We start from the raw sequence: 20448 nt of genomic DNA on the forward strand, positions 1-20448 counted from the left end.
GGCCGGCTACGTCCATCCGTCCGTCTGTCCACTCCCGCCCCCTTCCACCGTTTGCAATCCCCCCACACTCCGGAGGGCGGGCGGGCAGGCGGGCGCGAGCGAGGGGTGTGCGCCGCTCTCTCGGCAGGGGGCGGGGGAGGCGGCCGCGCGGTGACGCGCGGGGCTGCTGCGGCTGCTCCGCCGGCGGATCATCACTCTCGGGCTGGGATGGACGCGGGGCGGGCGGGCCCTGGCGCGCGGAGCCAGGAGTCCGGGCCTCCTGGCTGCTGAGCGTCCCCCGGAGCCTCCCCCAACCCCCCGCCTGGCCTTCCAGGAGCCGTGCCGACCCCTGCCTCGGGGCTCCGGACTCGGCTCCCCGCCCTCCTCCGACTCCCCGGACCTCCCCCTCCCGCCCGCCCTCGGGATCGACTAGATCCCTCCCCCTCCCCGAGGATTCCGGCTGGATCCCTGCCCCTGCACCGCGGATCCTGCGCTCCGGGGCCCTGGGGCCCTGGGGATTGCCGTGGACTCCTCCTCCAGCACCCGATCCCTTAGGATCTTCCTTCTGGACCGCCTTCTGGTCCCTCGAAGCCAGCCCACGGAGCCAGTGGATCCCCAATCCAATCCTGTCCCGTTGCTTCCTCCCTGCTCTGCCGTCCCCACTGCGGGGTTCCCTGTTCTCGGGCTCTCCCTGACCCCATCCCCTAGCTCTCCTTTTCCCAGGGATCGACTGGATCCCGGCCCCGCCCCCCGGGGCTGGGGCGATCCCCCTCCCCCGCCGGGTGAGGCGCTGCGGGCGGGGGCTGGGCCTGCGGGGCCGCGGGGGCTTGGAGGCCGCCGCCCCCCTCCCCAAGCCTGTCCGCCCCCCACTCGGAGCCCTGGATGGAGGCACCACGGCCCCAGGGCTGAGCCAGGTAGGAGCTATGCTGGGCCGGGTGGCGGGGGCTGCGTGGGGGTCCGCTGGGGTCTCCTTCTCCCCATCTCCCTCCCTGCGCCTGGTTTCCCCCAGCCTGCTCTGTCTGCGTGTCTCCGCCTAGGGATGCTCTCGCGGTGTCTCTACGTCTTGGTCTCTTTGTCTCTGCCTCTCTCCAGCCCATGAATGATCCTTTGAATGGGCCCACAGACCCCGTGTGTTCCCATCTCCCCCTCCCCCTCCTTCTCCTCTTCCCGGCCAAGCCATTTTCCCCACTGCAGGAAAGGGGGGGCCTGCGGCCTGAGCCCCCGTCCCTCAACTCTCCCGGGCTGGGGGGGAGTCAGGCCTGGGCAGGATCGGAGAGAGCAAGGCAAAGGCATGGAGAGAAGGAGGGGGGAGCAAGATGTGGCAGACAGAGATGGGGAGAGAAAATGGGGGAGACAGAGCTGGGGAAAGACTGGAGGGAAGAGGGGGCTTGAGGGAGAAATCTGGGGAAGATATTTGGAAGGGGGGGGTTGAGAAACACCAAGGAGAGAGATGTAGAAGAGGGAGATGGAAAAAGACCAAGGGGCGAGAGCCTGGAGCAAGCTGGAGCTGGAGCAAGCTGCAAGAGGCCGAGGCAGAGAGGAGAGAGATGGGGGGGGGGTGCTGCGGGGGCTCCAGGGGGAGGGCTGGAGGGACAGGCGCTGGCTGGAGGGGTGGAGGCCAGGGGCCCAAAGTACCTTAAGGGAGAGGGGGTGACAGTCTGACCGTGCTGGTGGGAGGGGGAGGGGGCAGTAAGGCCATGGTGGCTGAGCCTGGCCTGGCATAGGAAGAGGAGATGGGGGGGGGGGAGCCAACCCCGAGCCCCCTCCAGGTGATGGAGGAGCAGGAGCTTAGGAGGGCCTGAAGAGGGGAGGGCATGACTGGGTATGAGTGGTAAGGATTCCTGTGTCCTCATCTCTGGAATAAATTGACACCTGCAGAGAGCCACCCGCGGGCTGGCGCCTGGCTCCGAAAACCCCGCGTCAGCAAACAGCTCCGGCGGCTGGTGGGGGCGCGGGGTTGGGGGGGGGCTTGCTGAAATGACCTGGGTACCTGCCCCTTCAGCCTGATCTCTTGCCCCATCCTGCCTCTGTTGCCCTGAGCACCCAGGGATCAGAGCAGCAACTGTGGGGGGCTGGCAAGGGGAAGGGGAGGTGAATGGATGGGATGCAAGGAGAAGAAAACTGAGGTTTGCCCCCCAGGACTTGGGTCAAAATGCTGTGCAAAAAAATGAGAGGTGTCTGGGGTCCAATGCCGTTCAATATTGTGGGAGGGGGCAGTCGGTAGGCTCGTGGGACCCCTCCCCAAGCCTGCCTCAGCATCCCTTCTCCAGAGGCTGGTCACTAGGGCTAGGTTCTGCTTGGCCAACAAGGAGGGCAGGAAGCAGATCTTTTAGGGTGGTGGATGCCCCCAGTCCCCCCCCCCCTCGGTATTTATACTTTTTCCTCGGTGCTAAGGCTGGGGAAACTAGCATTCTGACTCACGCCTCTGCCCTCCCCCTCATGCCCTGAATGGACCCCACAACCAAGCCAGTCCCTTCCCCTGTTCCTCCAGACCCCCCCTCCAGGGTTAAAGCTGCAACCCGTTGCCGAGGCAACATTGCGGGGCAGCATCCCGTCGCCCGGCAACCGGCTGCAGGATCACGCATCTGTCCCCGGATTTGCCCCTCCAGCATCCCCTCCCTACTCTAACCCCTGCCTCAAGGCACCCCAACTTCTGAGGGAGGGAATGGAGGAGAAAGAGGTGTTGGGGCTGCACAAGGCCTTAGGGGAATGGTGTGTGAAGAGGGGAGAAGGTGCCGGGCTCCAGCAGTCCCAAGAAAGGCTCCAGTCTGGCCTGGGGTGGGGGTTCAGTGCCACAAAATTACAGCTCAGGAGTAATTAACACGTATAAACAAACCCGCCACTTCCTGCTAATTAATGACTTGGTATTTTTTATTTTCTCTTCCCTGTCTATCTCATTCCCTCCCAGGGAGGTGGGAAGTGGGGCTCCTGGGTCCCTGAAGAGATCCTGCTCGGGAGGGGCGTGCTGGGGCTGGGTCCACACCACACCCGGCCCCCAGCCCAGGAGAGGGGGGAGGTGCGGGGGTGGGGGTGGGGGGCTGTGGGTGGAAGAAGGGGGCAACTTGGTCTGAAGTCCAAGTCACTAACCACTTGTCTCTTCTTTTCCCCATTCCTTTCCGCTGCCCCTGCCACTTCCCTCTCCCCTCCTTCCCCTTCTCCTCTGTATTTTTCTGTCTGTCTGTCTGTCTGTCCGTCCGTCCCTCGCTCTGCCTCCCGCAGGTCGGGCCTGTCATCATCCTCTCCCACCTCCTTCCCCTTCCCCACCCCTTGCCCCCTCCATGGAGAGGAACAGAACTCTTCTCTGTCCCGTCTAACCCAGGTCCCTCCCCGCCCCCCTCCTCCCTCCTTTCCCCCGCCCCCTCCTCCCCCCTGGGGCGAGGGGGGCCTCCCTCCCTCTCCCCCCCCTTCTCTCTCTCTCCGAGGGGGGGGGTCCCGGGGAGGGAGGGGGGGTCCCCCGATCAGCATGTGGCTCCTGGCGCTGTGTCTGGTGGGGCTGGCGGGGGCTCAACGGGGGGGCGGGGGTCCCGGCGGCGGCGCCCCGGGCGGCCCGGGCCTGGGCCTCGGCAGCCTCGGGGAGGAGCGCTTCCCTGTGGTGAACACGGCCTACGGGCGAGTGCGCGGCGTCCGGCGCGAGCTCAACAACGAGATCCTGGGCCCCGTCGTGCAGTTCTTGGGCGTGCCCTACGCCACTCCGCCCCTGGGCGCCCGCCGCTTCCAGCCGCCTGAGGCCCCCGCCTCGTGGCCCGGCGTGCGCAACGCCACCACCCTGCCGCCCGCCTGCCCGCAGAACCTGCACGGGGCGCTGCCCGCCATCATGCTGCCTGTGTGGTTCACCGACAACCTGGAGGCGGCCGCCACCTATGTGCAGAACCAGAGCGAGGACTGCTTGTACCTCAACCTCTACGTGCCCACCGAGGACGGTAAGGGCGCGGGCACGAGGCCGGGCACCCCGTGGACACAGCCCACAAACGCACACGCAGACCCGCCGGCACCGGGCTGGGAGCCGGGCCCTTGTGGCTCCCTGCAGCCTCTGCGTTGCCTCCAAGCGTGGTGAGGGTGCCTGCCGGGCGGCCCCAGGAGCAGCCGGCGCACAGCCGCCCCGCAAGTTCTTTGCACCCCTAGACAGCCATGACTGAGGGTGGCCGGCACGAGGCCAGGCCTCCTCACCCGCTCCCAAAGAGGCGCACAGAATCCGCTGCCTTATCTCAGCGCCGACGCTGAGGGTGATCGGGTGAGGGAGATCACCATCACCTGCCCAGATGTGCACCCCGCCCTTGCCGGGTCTCCCACCCCCCAGGCGTGGGCCACTTCAGGGACAACCACACCCCGGGACGTGAAGACTCCCGCTCTCTCCTAGGCCAGCAGGGCGGACTTCCGTCTTGTAACACATCACAGGCAGCTCTGTGCCCTTGACAGAGCGGCTCACACGCCCTCCTCTTCTGGAAGATATTCTGTTCCCCAACCCCTATACGCCCCTGCAGGACCCCGGAAGCTCCAACCACAGTCTCCCCATCCCCGGCTGGATATCTCTGTGGCCCTCCAGCTGCTGCCCGGGATAATGAACTCCTGGCTGCTGCAGCACAGCTCCTAACCCCAGCACACACTCTCCCAGCCTTCGGCACACCAGCATTAACCAGAGTGCCTTCCAGGGCAGCTTCCGGCCACCCCAACACACCATACCAGCGCCACTACAGCACCCCCTTCTGGCCATGCTTCCAACAACCTTCTGCACAGGCCCAATGTGCCCTGGACCCAACCAACTCCCCACACGATGTACACCAGTCCCGCAACAGACTCTGAATCTCACCTACTCCATGCTCAGATCCTGCACCCAGCCGACCTCCGCGCTGGCTGTGTGCCCCACCATGCCACGTATTCCCAGCCTCTTTTCACGCGTACCCCAACACTTCTTGTATTGTGTACCCATTACCCACGCAGAGCTGCACCTCTCCCCATATCCCTGGATATAGATTGCGTGTCCTAGTAACACCCACACACACACCTTATCCTCCCCTAAGCTGGAACTGTGCGCCCCAGCAAGCCACTCAAACCTCGGTCCCCAGCACTCTCAACCCTCCTCAAACGCCATCCACCGATTCCCACCCAGAAGTCATCCGCACCACACCTCGGGTGGCAACAACACACCTGACAACCCTCTGCACCCTACCACAGATCAAGTGCCACAGCCTTTTGCACCCTGCACCCAGAATCCTCTCGAACCAATCGCAGAATAACCCCTGCACCTCAGTGCACCCGCATCCATCCCCACACTTCCCAAGGGGCCACCCACCCTGAGCCCCTAGCACCAGCAGTGCACCCTAACATCCTAACTGCCCTTTTTGAGATCAACCACACCTCCTAACCACCCATCCCCACAATGCACAGAAACATCATCTCCTCTAATCCTGTCCAAATCCCGAGAGCCGTAGCCTCCCCGCCGTGGACCACTCACCCCTGCACATCCTCCCCCGTACCGCCACACCCTCTGTGTGAAAAGTCCGCTCCACGTCCCTCTGTCCTCTGAGGACCTAGCTCTGCCAGCACCCTTCCTCCTTCCTGTGGACCCCTCACCCAGGCCCTCCTCACAGGGGCTTCTCTCACCTCCACACCCCCACCCCATGTATCACACAGGTGGCCCACCCCTCCCCCCCAGGCCCCACCTGCGGGCTGTGTGAAGCAGCCACTCAACACTTCCCACCAGTGGACCGTCCACCCCAACACTCCCACACGGGGCCCCCTGCCCCCTCACCACCATTGCCCACACCTGCTGTATTTTTAACCGCCGCTTTTGCAGACCCGCCTGGGGCCTGACACATTCAGGTGATCTCACCGAGTCTTCACACTGGCCCTGGAAGAGGCTGACTCAGGCGCGTGCACACACACACACACACACTTCATGCTCTCACGTGCACACATGCCCTGCTGACTTCATCCCCATCCCTACCCTCTCACAAAGAGGTCCTGTGCAGTGGGGCCCTAGGGGGCCACCATCCACTAGCAGAAACCTGAAGCCTCTGGGTTCCAACTCTTCCCTGACCCCTTAATTTGAAAGACACCAGGAGCCAATCCCTGGGCCCCATCTGGGGCCTTTCCCTGATGCTGGGCAGCCTGTGTGCCTCCTCGCACTTCCTGGCACCTTATGTGTCAGGCTGGCCCACGGTGATGCGTGTCCTGTCCCCTCTTGGTGGACTGGACGCCCAAGGGGGAGGGGGGCTTTCTGGCAGTGGAGCAGGGGCGGGGCTGGGGGCCATTCTGGGGGGATGAGAGGAGGCCTGGGTAAGGGTCAAGGCGGGGAGGTGGGGTATGGAGGGATGAGCTGGAGTGGAGGGCAAGACCTGATGACCCCTTTCCCTGCTTTGCCCACACTGGGGAGACAGGGTGTGAAGCCAGGCCTGGGTGTGCGGATGGGACAGAAATGCTGGCGGGTGAGGCTGGGTAGGTAGGTGGGCAACCCTCGTGGACCTACCCACAGCCCTCCAGTGGGGCGTGGAGGGCTTCCAGGGGCTGCGCACAGCGGGGCAGGCTGCCCCCCAACCCCACCCTGCCCTCTGCCCTCCCGAGTGATCCAAAGGGAGGCAGAGTCCCCTGTGCCGCAGCCTGGGTGGGGCAGCAGGCAGGGGCTTGGCTGGCCCTCGAGGGGGTCTTCAGGAGAGGCGGCCTGCGTGGCCTTGGTCTCCCAGGCTCCCCCCCACCCCCTCCCACCTTTCCCTTTTCCAGCCATTTCCAGCCATTAACAACCTCACGGACAATCCACGTCCTTCCCAGCAAAGTCAATTTGTCTTAAGACAGGCCTCGGCCCACTCAGGCACCCCACCCCACCCCCAAAACCCGCATTTTCTTTGGGGCATGACTTTTTCCGGGGAGGGGAACACATTTGGGTTGTAGAAAACGTTTTTCTCGGCCGGCGCCGTGGCTCAATAGGCTAATCCTCCACCTTGCGGCGCCGGCACACCGGGTTCTAGTCCCGGTCGGGGCGCCGGATTCTGTCCCGGTTGCCCCTCTTCCAGGCCAGCTCTCTGCTATGGCCAGGGAGTGCAGTGGAGGATGGCCCAGGTGCTTGGGCCCTGCACCCCATGGGAGACCAGGAAAAGCACCTGGCTCCTGGCTCCTGCCAGGATCAGCGCGGTGCGCCGGCTGCAGCGGCGGCCATTGGAGGGTGAACCAACGGCAAAAGGAAGACCTTTCTCTCTCTGTCTCTCTCTCTCACTGTCCACTCTGCCTGTCAAAAAAAAAAAAAAAAAAAAAAAAAAAAAAAAAAAAAAAAAAAAAAAGAAAAAAAAGAAAAAAAAGAAAACGTTTTTCTCTTTTCTTGGTTTCTTTTTCTTGCAAACAAATTTTGCTTTTTTTGGCTTATTTTTTCTGCCTCCCCACCCTCCCCTTTTCTGCTTTCTCTCCCCCCCTCCCCATCCACCACCTCCTCCGACCCCCATCTCTCCCCACAAAATTGTCCTTTTTTCTCTGTTTTGTGTTCCCGGTCTTAGGTCCGCTCACAAAAAAACGTGACGAGGCGACGCTCAATCCGCCAGACACAGGTAGATTTAAAAATCCCGCGGCTGCATGTGGTTGCTTTTACAAAAGGACGTCCAAGGCCCCGCCCTCACTAAATGCCCCACAGCCCTCTAGGCCCCCCAGTCGTTCTCCCGACTAAAAATGAAAAAGAAAAGAAAAGAAAAATTTGTAACAATTGGAAAAAAAAAGTATTATGAAAACTTCAAAAAAAAAATCTGAACAATGTTGGACCCAGTAGGGAGCCTGCAAGAAAAGCTAATCATGGTCAAAATCAGGTGGAAAAAGAAAAAAAAATTTGGAATGCCAGAAAAAAAATTGTCAGAGTTTGAGAGAAATTCGGACGCTTTCGAAACTTGCAAATTGTAACATTTGAAAAATAATTTCAATTTGGAACAAATCAACACTCAAAAGAGAATTTTCAAGTTGGCCAATTGACACAATCGATATATCCAAAACCTGCTACAATTTCCAAAGCCTGTCAGACAGAAAAACTCCAACATTCGAAGCCAGTGAAAGAATTTGGAAAATTTTTGAAAACAGGGCCCACTATCTTGAAGTTTCACCACAAAATTTTGAAAAACAAAATTGCAAAGAATTTTTTCTTTTTTTTCTTTTTTTCCAAAATGGATCTTTTTTTGTTTTTTCTTTTCTTGTTGAAACTGCCCCGAGAGCTTCTTGCTTTTTGGTTGTTGTTTTTTCTTTCTTTCTTCTTTCTTGATCCTGGTTTTTGTTGTTGGTTTTGAATTCTTGTTGCCCCAGCCCCTCTTCCTGCTCCTTCCCTTTCTGACCCCCTCCCCCCAGCTCTGGGAGAGGGGTGGGGGGAGGGAGGGAGGGAGAACCCAGGACCTTAGGGAAAGAGTTCAGCCTGAGATTGAGGGAGCTGCGTGGGCTCAGGCAGGGAGGAGCCGGACTGGGGGAGGGGAGGGGAGCCCAGGCCAAGGAAGTCAGAGGGGCGGAGGCCGCAGAGAAGGTCCAAGAGACAGGGGGCAGGACCTGGCTGGGGAAGGTCAAGGGCAATGTCTTGGTGACCTGCCCGGTGACCTTCTGGCAGGAGGACGAGGGGGATGGGCAGAGGTGCCAGGGCCCAGTGTCAGAGGCCCAGGCCTGGCTCTTGCTGCCAGTCAGGGATGGATGGCAGGTGCCAAGAAAGGAGAGAGCCTGTGGGGTCCTGTGACCCCAGCCCCGGCCTGTAATTTAATCATGGGAAGGGATGAGAGCCTCACGGGGCCCTGGCAGGTCCCCTCCGACTCCCACCCTTATTGCGAATTAGTCGCTCCTCAGTCCCATCTGGAGTGTCTCAGGGGCTGTCACGTGTGCAGTGATTAAGGGAGCCTCCGGGACCTGGCCGGGGTGGGGGAAGGGGTGGGGGGTTGTCCCTTGCAGGGCCAGAGCTCAGGCCAGGTCCTGGGGTCCCAGCCTGGAGAGCCGCACCCTGGCTTCATTAAGCAGGCTGTTCCCACCCTGCCTCCTCCTGCCACAGTAATTAGGCTGGGGTTGCCATGGGAACTGGGGAGGTGACCTAGAAAGGAATTAGGGCGGGGAGGAGACCAAGCCCCCAGGGACCCTAGGGCCTGGCACCCCCTCACCCACAGACCAGGGTGCCATGTGGCGCTCAGGCCTAAGGCCTGAGTCCGAGACCACGCCAGGGCCCTCCCAGCATCCCTAGCTATAGCTGCAGCCCAGGGAACTGGCTTTCCCTTGGAGCAGGAAGGAGAATTGCGTGTGTGTGGGAAGGAGGGGTCCCTGGATCCAGCAGATACCTTGAGGAGGGCTACCTCCTGTCCTGGCCTCCAAGTGGGCTTCTTGGGAGATCTGCCCAGCACCTGGAGTGGTGCTGTGGGACGGACCATGGGGCTGGAAAGAGCCTTCCACCAGGGCTAGCTGGGGAGGGTGGGAGGGGAATCCGGTCTTGCCCCCCAGGGACGGGAGTGACACGTCCCCTGAGCTCCAGGCCGGTCCTCTGCAGGCCTAGGAGCTGGGCAGTGGCAGTGCTGCTTCTGGTCTGACTGTGTCCTTGTCCCCCACCCCCTGGCCCGTCCGCTGCCTCCCACCCCGCAGATATCCGGGACTCCGGGAAGAAGCCGGTGATGCTGTTCCTCCATGGCGGCTCCTACATGGAGGGCACTGGGAACATGTTCGACGGCTCTGTCCTGGCCGCCTACGGCAATGTCATCGTCGCCACACTCAACTACCGACTCGGGGTGCTCGGTGAGGGGGGCCGGCCAACCCTGGGGGAGGTGGGGGTGGGAAGAGTTCCTCCAAACCCAGCAGAAAGGCTTCTGGGCCGGGCTGAGCTGCCCCAGAGAGGGGCAGGGGCCCCATGACACCTCCAGAAAGTCTTGTTTTTCTTCCACCCCCAGGTTTTCTCAGCACTGGGGACCAGGCTGCAAAAGGCAACTATGGGCTCCTGGACCAGATCCAGGCCCTGCGCTGGCTCAGTGAAAACATCGCGCATTTTGGGGGCGACCCTGAGCGCATCACCATCTTTGGGTCCGGGGCAGGGGCCTCCTGTGTCAACCTTCTGATCCTCTCCCACCATTCGGAAGGTATCGGCAGGCGCCCCGCCCCAGCCTGCGCCCCTCCCCACACCCTGGCCCTGCCAGGCCCCCCTTCTCCCGTTGGCTGATGCCCACGGCCCAGCCTGAGGTCCGCCTGTCCCTCTAGGGTTGTTCCAGAAGGCCATCGCCCAGAGTGGTACCGCCATTTCCAGCTGGTCTGTCAACTACCAGCCGCTGAAGTACACGCGGCTGCTGGCAGCCAAGGTGGGCTGCGACCGGGAGGACAGCGCCGAAGCCGTGGAGTGCCTGCGCCGGAAGCCCTCCCGGGAACTGGTGGACCAGGATGTGCAGCCTGCCCGGTATGGGGGCGGGAGAGGGCTGGGTCCAGGCCGTCACTCTCCTTGCTGGTTCCAAGGGGGTCGAGGTGAGAGGGTCCTGCAGGCATTCCACCTGGCAAGGAGAGGTGGGCTCCAGGCGCCCCTGGCGGCCCCCGGCCCGCCTTCCCTCAGTCCAGGTACTTGAAAGACAGCGGGTGAGCACAGGGGGCCATGCAGTGCTAGAAAGACTTCCCGAGAGGCCCAGTGCCCCAGTGGGCTCACACTGGGGGTCTTCAAGGAGGGAGAGGGTCTGCCAGGCAGAAGGAAGCACCTGCCCGTGGGCTGAGGCGGCTGTGGGAGGAGAGGCGGCCAGTGAGCAGGTGGTGAGACCCCGCGCCCCCTCTTCCCAGCTACCACATCGCCTTCGGGCCCGTGGTGGACGGCGACGTCGTCCCGGATGACCCCGAGATCCTCATGCAGCAGGGAGAATTCCTTAACTACGACATGCTCATCGGCGTCAACCAGGGCGAGGGCCTCAAGTTCGTGGAGGACTCTGCGGAGAGCGAGGACGGGGTGTCCGCCAGCGCCTTCGACTTCACCGTCTCCAACTTCGTGGACAACCTGTACGGCTACCCGGAGGGCAAGGATGTGCTGCGGGAGACCATCAAGTTCATGTACACGGACTGGGCCGACCGGGACAACGGCGAGATGCGGCGGAAGACCCTGCTGGCGCTCTTCACCGATCACCAATGGGTGGCGCCGGCTGTGGCCACCGCCAAGCTGCACGCGGACTACCAGTCCCCTGTCTACTTTTACACCTTCTACCACCACTGCCAGGCCGAGGGCCGGCCTGAGTGGGCGGACGCGGCGCATGGGGATGAGCTGCCCTACGTCTTTGGTGTGCCCATGGTGGGCGCCACCGACCTCTTCCCGTGCAACTTCTCCAAGAATGACGTCATGCTCAGCGCCGTGGTCATGACCTACTGGACCAACTTCGCCAAGACTGGGTGAGGGGCGGAGGGGCTGGGCGGGGCTGAGCAGGGCACCCTCTCTGGCCTTGGCGGTCCCCTCCCCCACCCCCCCTCCGCTTGGCCATCAGTCCTCGTCCTGACGCCACTCGCTCTTGGCTGCGCTTCTTGCTCAGGTGACCCACTTAGACACCTGCTGAGCGCCTTCTCCAGGGCAGGCACTAAGTTGAGAGTGGGGGTTTTGGCAGTTAGACAGGAGACCCTCTTCTGGCTGGGGCCGGGCTCCCCTAGGGGTTTTGGCTTGGTTTCCGTCATCTGCTCCCACTTGCCTCCCCCGTCCTGGTGCTCTACGCCCCTGCCTGACTGCTCCTGCGTGTGCGTGCACATGTGTGTCTGTGCACGTGTGTGTGCATCTAAGTATGTGCAGGGTTTGTGTCTGTTTCTTTCTGGCTGTCTCTGTCTCTCTTGAAATCTCTCCCTTTCCCTCTGCTCCTACACCTGTTTGCATTCTGTTTTCCCTGGCTGCTGGCTGGGTTTGGCCCGGCTGCCTCGGGCTGTCTCTCGTGTGTCTCTGTTTCACTGCATCTCAGTTTCCGGCTCTCACTGTCTCTGCCTGTATCTGTCTTGGTGTCTTCCTCTCTGGCTGGCCCAGCAGTCTGCCTCCTTCCCTGTGTGGTTCTCTGTCCCTGTCTCGGGCCGTTTCTCTGTTTTCACATCCATCTCCAGACTCTGCCTCTGTATTTCTCTCTGGCTTTCTTGCTGCCTCCTTGTCTCTGTCTCTCGGCCTTCTCCCTCCCCACAGCTGCCCCACCCTCCCTCCCAGCCTGGCCCTCACTCCCTCTTATCCTGCCATCCTGTGCCCACAGCGACCCCAACCAGCCGGTGCCCCAGGACACCAAGTTCATCCACACCAAGCCCAACCGCTTTGAGGAGGTGGTGTGGAGCAAGTTCAACAGCAAGGAGAAGCAGTACCTGCACATCGGCTTGAAGCCACGCGTGCGTGACAACTACCGTGCCAACAAGGTGGCCTTCTGGCTGGAGCTTGTGCCCCACCTGCACAACCTGCACACCGAGCTGTTCACCACCACCACGCGCCTGCCGCCCTACGCCACTCGCTGGCCGCCTCGTCCGCCCAACGGTGCCCCAGGCACGCGCCGGCCCCCACCGCCTGCCACCCTGCCGCCCGAGCCCGAGCCCGAGCCAGGCCCCAGGGCCTACGACCGCTTCCCTGGGGACTCCCGGGACTACTCCACCGAGCTGAGCGTCACCGTGGCCGTGGGTGCCTCGCTCCTCTTCCTCAACATCCTCGCCTTTGCCGCCCTCTACTACAAGCGGGACCGGCGGCAGGAGCTGCGGTGCAGGCGGCTCAGCCCGCCTGGGGGCTCAGGATCCGGAGTGCCTGGTGGGGGCCCCCTGCTCCCCGCCGCGGGCCGGGAGCTGCCACCAGAGGAGGAGCTGGTGTCCCTGCAGCTGAAGCGGGGTGGTGGCGTCGGGGCGGACCCTGCTGAGGCCCTGCGCCCCGCCTGCCCGCCCGACTACACCCTGGCCCTGCGCAGGGCACCGGACGACGTGCCTCTCTTGGCCCCCGGGGCCCTGACCCTGCTGCCCAGTGGCCTGGGGCCACCCCCACCCCCACCGCCCCCCTCTCTGCATCCCTTTGGGCCCTTCCCCCCGCCTCCCCCCACTGCTACCAGCCACAACAACACGCTACCCCACCCCCACTCCACTACTCGGGTATAGGGGGCGGCTTGGGGAGGCCCCCTCCCCAGCCCTCCCCAGCCCAGGCCGCTCCACAAGCAGGGAGGAGGACTTGGCGACAGGCCCGTCTCCTGCGGAGCCGTCCATCACAGAGGTGACGGTGGACGCGTCTTTTTCCCGTTCTCGTCTCTGGACCTGGGCCTTTGAACACCTGGGGGGCGTTTTTCCTCCCCCCCTCCAAAGGGACGCCAGTCTTGGATGTATGGGAATGTGGACGTATTTCCCACGTGGAGACGCGCTCTCCTCGCGAGGTGGGCGTTTTCCCATGTGCAGGGTGAGGTTTTTTTTCGCCGCCCTGGACACATGTTGGCCCCCTCAAGGAACTTCTGCGGGGATTTGTACCCCAAAATCCCATCCCCTCATGCCTTCTCCCACCTCCTCCCCCTCCCAGCCCCTGGAGACCCTGGAAGTAATGTGTTCACACACAGTGACCTTGGGCCACCAGACGACACAGGGTGGTGCCTGGGAAGCATCGCGGAAGTCGCGGGTCCCCCGCCCCCACGCCCCGCCCCGCCGCCCCAGCAAAGCATGCTTTCTCCCCTGTGGCACAAGTCAGAAGCGGCCCGCTCTCCCGGAAGTCACAGGACAGACAGACCTCCAGGCAGGTTGGAGGGGAGGGAGGAGCCCTGTGCAGCCCAGCCTGGTACTTCCTGGAGACTCCGGCCTGGGACGCACTTCTCAGCGTGGACACATGGGCTTGCATGCGGATGTGTGTTTTCCCAGGCAGAGGGTCCCTCTCCCCCCAGCACTGCCCTGGACCCCTCCCCCCCCCCAGCAGGCCTCGGGCCTGGCACGCGATTCTTCCTCACACCGCAGGTGGAACAGACTTCAGACTGGGGTAGAGGGTGGCGGACAAACCCTGAGGGGAGCCTCAGAACCCCCTCTCTCCAGAGATGCTGAGCTGGAGGCCCTGGGCATGGCGTGGGCCACACACTGAGGCCATGCGTGTTTGACCAAAGCCCTCACAGGGGCATGAGGGCAGCCTTTCCCTCAGGGCTCGGATGCTCACTCATCTGTGCCAAGCTAGGTAGGTGGGTTGAAAGGAGAAGGCCCGAGCCCCCCCACCCCCGAGATGTGCCAAGGATCCCCCAGTCCTGGGCTGGAGCAGGGGGTATAGCAGCTAAGGGAGCCCTCACCTGTGTCTGTCCGCCCGCCCTGCTCCACCTGTGTCTCCCCGTCTCGGCATCACCTGGCCTTCTCCCCTCAGCCGACCACCCCCTTCTCTGCCCTGCCCCCTTCGCCTGGCTGCCTGGCTGAAGGAAACGAGCCGCGAGAGGCCGCCCTGGACAGGTTGGGGCGAGAATGAGGTCAGCTGTGTGGAGGCACAGATGGAGGGGCAGTGGGGGACGGGGCTCGGGCAGACACCAGCAGGAAGAGTTTGAGAGGTGATGTGTGAGGAGGTGCTTGCTCGAGTTTGCGCCTCTGGGGAGAGGAAGGAAGTGGGGTGGGGTTTAAGGGATGCCGGACAATCTTCCTCCGCTGCCGTCGGTGAGATGTGAGTGCCAAACCGGGGGAGGGGGCGGGCGCCGTCTTCCATACTCTTCCCGCTCCAGAGTCCCTGGTCTTGAGTCCCCAGAATTTTGCCTTTGACCGTCTCTTCTCCATCCTCCACCCGTGGAAACCTGGTTCTTTTATGTCCCCTTCCCCTGCCTGGTCCAGCTCCTCTCCAAGCAGCCATGCCCGCCAAATGCTAGAGACCCAGGCCCTGAACCCTGTAGACGGATGCCTCAGAAGCGGGGCATGGGAGGGGGGCTGGGGGACCCCACGATTCAGCCACGGACTCCAATACCCAGCCCCTCTCCCTGGAACAATCCCCCTCGACGACCCCGTGCCCCCACCCCAACCTTTGCGGCTCTGTACACATTTTTAAACCTGGCAAAAGATGAAGAGAATATTGTAAATATAAAAGTTTAACTGTTGGTTACGCCTGCTGTGATGTTGGGTGGGGGTAGGGGGTGCTCTGAAGAGACAGCCTTGGGGGAGCGACTGGGGACAGATCCCCAGCCCTTGCTATGGGTGAGCAGTTCTGAGGTCTGGGAGGGAGGGATGAGGTGGTCATGGAACTGGGATCGTCTGGAGGGTAAGAGCAGGACCTGGGTCAGTGCGGAGATTGAAGCCATGGTGCAGTGCTAAGAGGAGGGGCCCTTAGCACATTGTGAGGGACAGCCCCAGCGTGATTGTGACCCGCTTTCTCCCGGCCAGGACCCTCTAGCTCTGTGGACACTGTGGGCACAGTGGGCTGGGGGGGCCTAAGGGCCCTGGTGGCCCTGGGGACGGCCATGGCCATGGCTGAGCGGCCACGGCCTTGCTGGGCCTATCACAGCCCCAACCACAACAATTGCCAGGACGTGGGCAACTCCATCCTGTTGCTCTTGGGCCTCATCATCTGCATTAACATTGGCATCAACATGGTGACCCTGGTCAGGGCAGGGCCAGGCGGGAGGAGGGTGCTGGTGGGGCGACTGGGAGAGGTGGGATGGGCCTCGGGTCACTGTGTCCCTCCCCTACCTAGCTCTGGAGCCGACTCCGCGTCATCTTATACCGAGTGTTCTGTGCCATCTGTGAGAAAGGTAAGCAGAGGCGGGCAGGTAGTGTTGTTGCAGCCCCAGCCTGAGGTCGCGGTCCTAGGCCGGCCCCTTCCCTTGCACCTCTCTGCTCCCAGCTGCTCCCATTGAGCCCTCCTCCCTTCCCCAGCCCCCGTCCAGTCTCTCACCTCTTTTTAATCTGCAGAAGCCCCTAAACCGCCCCCCCCACCTGAGAAGCCAGCTCAGCCCTCGAAGCAAGGTGTCCCGGAAGTCCACCTCCGATGCACCATGGACCCTGTGAAAATGACCGTGACCCCTCCACCGGTTCGCCGCCATCGCCGCCGAGGCTCTCCCTCACGCCGTGCCCACCGCCCCGTGGTTTGGGCACCTGACACGGATGACGAGAAGGTCTCACCTCAGCACCCAGCAATCTGCTCCCACCACTGTGACGGCCCCAAGAACTGGGAAGGCTTCCAGTCCATCCAGGGCGTCTGGGCTCCCTGGACTCCAGACGCTCTGGAGCCGGCTCCCCACACCATCCGCTTCCAGTCAAACATAGAGGAGAGGCCCCACAAAATGGACTTACGATCGGAGCTGGGCCTGGAGGCCTACGTGTACCCTGTCAACCCCCCGCCTCCCAGCCCTGAGGCCCCGTGCCACAGGAACAGCGGGGCGGGGGCAGAGGCGGGCGCGGAGGCCGAGGCCGCCCAGTGCCAGGCTCAGCCCGCCCCTCCGCCCATCCTGGGCCCCGCAATCGTTCCCGAAATTCCCCGGCGCCGCTCCTCAGTCCGAATAGTGTATGATGCCCGGGACGTGAGGCGGCGGCTTCGGGAGCTGACGCGGGAGGTGGAGGCCCTGGCCCGCTGTTACCCTGTAGCCTCTGGGTCCAGCACTGCTGAGGCAGCAAGTAAAGACTGGGTGTATCGTTTCCTGACTGCAAGGTGAATCGGAGCGGGGTCGGGAGCAGGGGGGGCGGGAATAAAAAGGAGAGAGGCCATTTATTTTATGGTGGGGTGGGGCGGGGGGTGGGTAGGGCCCACAGAGCGCCTGGAAGCCCTGGTTGCTAAGGGAATGTCCTCCCTTGCAATGGGACCCACAAGGCTCTGAGGACTCTCACCAACCTGTCATCCTTGCAAACCCTGTCATCAGTTTTCTCCCAAGCCCTTCTTTGTTCCTGCCTCTACCCTTTGATTGATGGGTGTTTTTCAAAGAGGCTCCCCAATCTGGCCCTGGGATCCCTGGGCAGGAGAGCAGAGACACCCCCCACCCACCATGGCCCGGGCTCTTCAGAACTCAGGTTCAGCATGCAGCCACGGCTGAAGTGCTGCTCCCTCTCCGGCCCTGGTTTCTTGGGGGAGGGATGCCTGAGGGTAAGGGTACCCAGGCAGGCTCAGAGCACCAGAGGAAACGTTAGGGACACTCAAGGACTGGCTCATGACAACATCACTCTGTGACCTCACTCTGATTAGCCCACCCTGTCACCAATGTGGCTCAGGGAGATCACATGACTCGCTCATGGCTGTAAAGACATCCAGGATCAAGTTCAAGGCTGCAGACACTCCATGCCCCTGCTCCTTCAGGGAGATGCCCCTTGCTACCACGTCAGCCGGGCCCACCAGACTCTCCCACCTTCCTCAGTTTGCCACAGGAACTCAGAATAATCCACCCACTGGGCAGCAGGGAACTCGGGCCCTGCCCTGCTCCTAGCTGGCTGGGATCCCGTGTGTGCACACACAACTCAGGAACAAGGGGCCTCGAGTGCTGTACCCCACCTTCCATACTAGCTGTATTCCTGGAGTCTGAGCAGGCAGACTCGGTGTGACTCTCCCTCTCTGTTCATTTACATTCGGCTAGGGTTATTGATCGCTCGTTCTAAGCTCAGTGGGAATGGGAGGGATCTTCCAAAAGTTCATGGGAATACAGAGGCTGGCACTGTGCACAGTGGGCTAAGCTACCACCTGCAACCCCAGCACCCTGTATGGGTGCCGATTCAAGTCCCAGCTGCTCCACTTCCAATCCAGCTCCTTGCTAATGTGCCCAGGAAAGCTGTGGAAGATGGCCCAAGTCTCTGGGCCCCTGCCACCCACATGGGACACCAGGAAGAAGCTCCTGGCTTCAGCCTGGCCCAGCCCTGGTCATTGTGGCCATTTGGCGCATAAACCAGTAGATGGAAGATCTGTCTCTCCTTCTCTCTCTCTGTAAATCTGCCTTTCAAATAAATAATTTAAAAAAAAAGATTCGTGGAAATACATATTATGAAAAAAAAACTGTGTAGATATCAAAAATATTTTTCAGCAAAATAAACTTTTAATTCCATTTCCCATATCCATTTTGAAGCTCCCTCAAATACTGAGCCTCTGCTGGGTGTTGGAAGGCATGGTGGGAACTGCTCACTGGCTTCTACTCTATTTCTACTGAGGAGTCCACTGTGCAAACCACTGACTGGTGGTCCCCAGTGTGCTGCTGCCACCCAAGCCCAGTGAGCAGAGCTGCCCTCTGCATTGTGACTCCCGGTCACCGGCCTCATTATGACCTGACGCCCTCCCCAGCTGGGAGGTGACCCCAGGTACCAGCATGAGTGCAGTGTGGGTCGGGGCCGGCGGGGGGGGACTGGCCCCGGTGGCCCTAGGATCCCCCCCACCACCACCATGGAAAACCAGCTCTGGCATGACAACCTGGGGTGCTACAGTGAATGCCAAGCAAGCCCGCAGGACGCCGAGGAAATCCTGTTCGTGCTCCTAGGCCTCATCATCCTTGTCAACATCAGCATCAATGTTACCACTGCGGTCAGTGATGGCTGGGGATCTCCACTAGGGAGGAAGGGGGCTGAGAGCAGAGTGGCTGCAGCCTGCATCTGCAGGAACGGTCTTTATTGGGCGGGGTGAGGGGGAGTGTCGAGGTGGCCCACCGGCCTTCACTCCCACCCCACTCCACCCCCAGATGTGGCAAGGGCTCCAGAATATCTTGGACAGGATGATCTCCTGCATTATTCCGAAAGGTAAGGATGGCAGCTAGACAGACAGGGACCTGCACACACACACCCCGCCCCGCCCAAGACCCTGAAACCCCAGCCCCGTTCCCAGGCCCGTGTCTTCTGACGATTGCCCTGACCTCGAGAACTCCGGTCTTTCCCCCAGATGAAGTTCAGCCAAGCGAAAGTCCACCCAAAGATCCCCCGGCCAAGCCCCAGGACGTCCACATCCACTGCACCCTGGACCCTGTAAAGGTGAAGATGACCCAACCCATACACTATTCCTCGTCCTCCTGCCACCGCTTCCACAACCGTCGCAACAGCCGCAACCGCACCAACAGCCGCGGCCGCCGCCGCAGCCGCCGCCAGGGCATGCCCCTCTGCAGCCACCAGCAGAGGCCGCAGAACCCCAGAAGATTCCCCCGGGGCCGCCCAGTCTTCCGCAACCAACACCACGGCTACAAAGTGCCGAAGCTGCGGCCAAAGCCCTTTTTTGACCTGGAGGACCGGGACTCCTGCCTGGAGGAGGAGGAGGACCTGTCCTTCCCACACTCCAAGTACCCACGGAGGGGCTGGGGCGGGTTCTATCCGCGAATGGCCCTGCCGCCCTCCAGTGTGGGGCTGTGGGGCCGCCAGGGTGGAATCTTGGCCAGCCTGCCTCCACCGTCCCTCTACCTGTCTCCTGAGCTGCGCCGCTTGCCCAAACGTGTGGAGGCCAAGTCTGAGCTGAGGCTGCAGTCCTACGGGCCCCACTGCTCACAGTCCCGACAGTGGGGTAACGTGGAGGCCGAGCAGTGGGCCCCATCTCCACCACCGCCCCGCCGGTTGCCTCCCAACCCCTCCTGGGTCCCCGGGGGGCACAGCCCTTACTCCTCGGGGGGACAGATACTGTATGACTCCTGGGACCAGCGCCGGCGTAATGCGGAGAGCTCCGAGCCCCCACCTGCCTTGGTGTCACGAAGCTCGAGGCCCGAGGCTCAGGGCCACCGGGAGCACTACTCCCCCCAGTCCCATGGGCGGAGCCTCCCTGGCCACACCCACAGCCAGCCCAACCACAGCCCCCACCCCTCCACGGGCCACTTGGGCTACCTCTCCCGGGATTCCCACGAGATGCGCCGCCGGGCAGCTGACTGGGCTGAGGCTCTGCCTGCCCGGCACCCTCTCACCACCTCCACCTCCCTCACGGTTCTGGGCGAGGCCTCATACCAGCGAGCCCCAGCTGCCAGCTCAGTCCTGCTCCCCCACTCCTCCCAGCCCATGTCTGAACTCCAGGCAGTTGATCCAATCCCACCCCCAACCACATTCGTCCCACTCAGCCGGACCCCGGGGGGCAATGCCAGCTACCAGGTGTACGACAGCCTGGAGCTAAAACGGCAGGTGCAGGAGAGCAGGGCGCGGGCCAGCTCCCTGCCACCACCTTCCACCTCGACCTCCAGGCCCTCTTTGCACAGGAGCCGTGCAGGGAAACTGAACTGACCGGCAGGTGGGACGGGCGGTAGGGCAGGGCGTGCAGAGAGGAATAAAGAGACAGAGTCCAGGACACACCGTGGTGGTCTGTGGTTTTGGAAGCGCCATTCCTTCCCCGAGCCTGAGTCCCTGCACTCGGATTCCTGAAGCCAGGGTCCCGTTCTCCGCCTGAGACTGCCCTTGGCTTCACGGCCACACTTCTGCCAGGAGAGCCCCTCCCGGTCCCATAGCACGCACTACGTGGATCTGCAGCAGCAGACTCCAAAGCCGCTGTCCTCTGGACACCCACCCTGTCTCTCTGCTCTCCAAAAGGGGGCTCAGAAGTTCAGGCTCCTTCAAAGACACCAAAGTCAGAATCAGACCTGGGGGCTTCCACATCTGGGCAGACCCAGGCCCAAGGCCCAGGGTAGGGCAGGAAGAAGGCCGACAAGAGATTCTAGCCTCGCCTCCCCACAG

The 20448-nt window shown here is 62.2% G+C and overlaps 3 protein-coding genes across 5 annotated transcripts; all 3 read left to right on the top strand.

Moving 5' to 3' along the window:
- Positions 1–83: 83 nt before the first annotated feature.
- Positions 84–14948, top strand: NLGN2 (neuroligin 2). 3 transcript variants are annotated; one of them, XM_070061333.1, is made up of 8 exons: positions 87–893; positions 3199–3899; positions 7461–7511; positions 9547–9696; positions 9849–10034; positions 10153–10345; positions 10714–11310; positions 12138–14948. In XM_070061333.1, exons 2-8 carry the CDS (start codon positions 3443–3445, stop codon positions 13009–13011), a joined length of 2508 nt encoding a protein of 835 aa, XP_069917434.1. In that variant the 5' UTR covers positions 87–893; positions 3199–3442; the 3' UTR covers positions 13012–14948. The 3 variants fall into 3 exon arrangements, with proteins under 3 accessions (XP_069917435.1, XP_069917434.1, XP_069917436.1); XM_070061335.1 differs by having other exon boundaries at positions 94–893; positions 3767–3899; XM_070061334.1 differs by lacking the exon at positions 7461–7511 and having other exon boundaries at positions 84–893.
- A 159-nt stretch (positions 14949–15107) lies between these two features.
- Positions 15108–16514, top strand: SPEM1 (spermatid maturation 1). The gene is made up of 3 exons (XM_002718990.5): positions 15108–15449; positions 15542–15599; positions 15760–16514. The coding sequence occupies exons 1-3, from the start codon at positions 15309–15311 to the stop codon at positions 16497–16499; spliced, it is 939 nt and encodes a 312-aa protein (XP_002719036.1). The 5' UTR covers positions 15108–15308; the 3' UTR covers positions 16500–16514.
- A 1586-nt stretch (positions 16515–18100) lies between these two features.
- Positions 18101–20065, top strand: SPEM2 (SPEM family member 2). Its single transcript, XM_002718805.5, has 3 exons — positions 18101–18340; positions 18495–18552; positions 18692–20065. Exons 1-3 carry the CDS (start codon positions 18203–18205, stop codon positions 19999–20001), a joined length of 1506 nt encoding a protein of 501 aa, XP_002718851.1. The 5' UTR covers positions 18101–18202; the 3' UTR covers positions 20002–20065.
- The last annotated feature ends 383 nt before the right edge of the window (positions 20066–20448 follow it).

This window comes from Oryctolagus cuniculus, chromosome 17 (assembly GCF_964237555.1).
Source record: "Oryctolagus cuniculus chromosome 17, mOryCun1.1, whole genome shotgun sequence".
In the NCBI taxonomy this organism is placed as follows: domain Eukaryota; kingdom Metazoa; phylum Chordata; class Mammalia; order Lagomorpha; family Leporidae; genus Oryctolagus; species Oryctolagus cuniculus.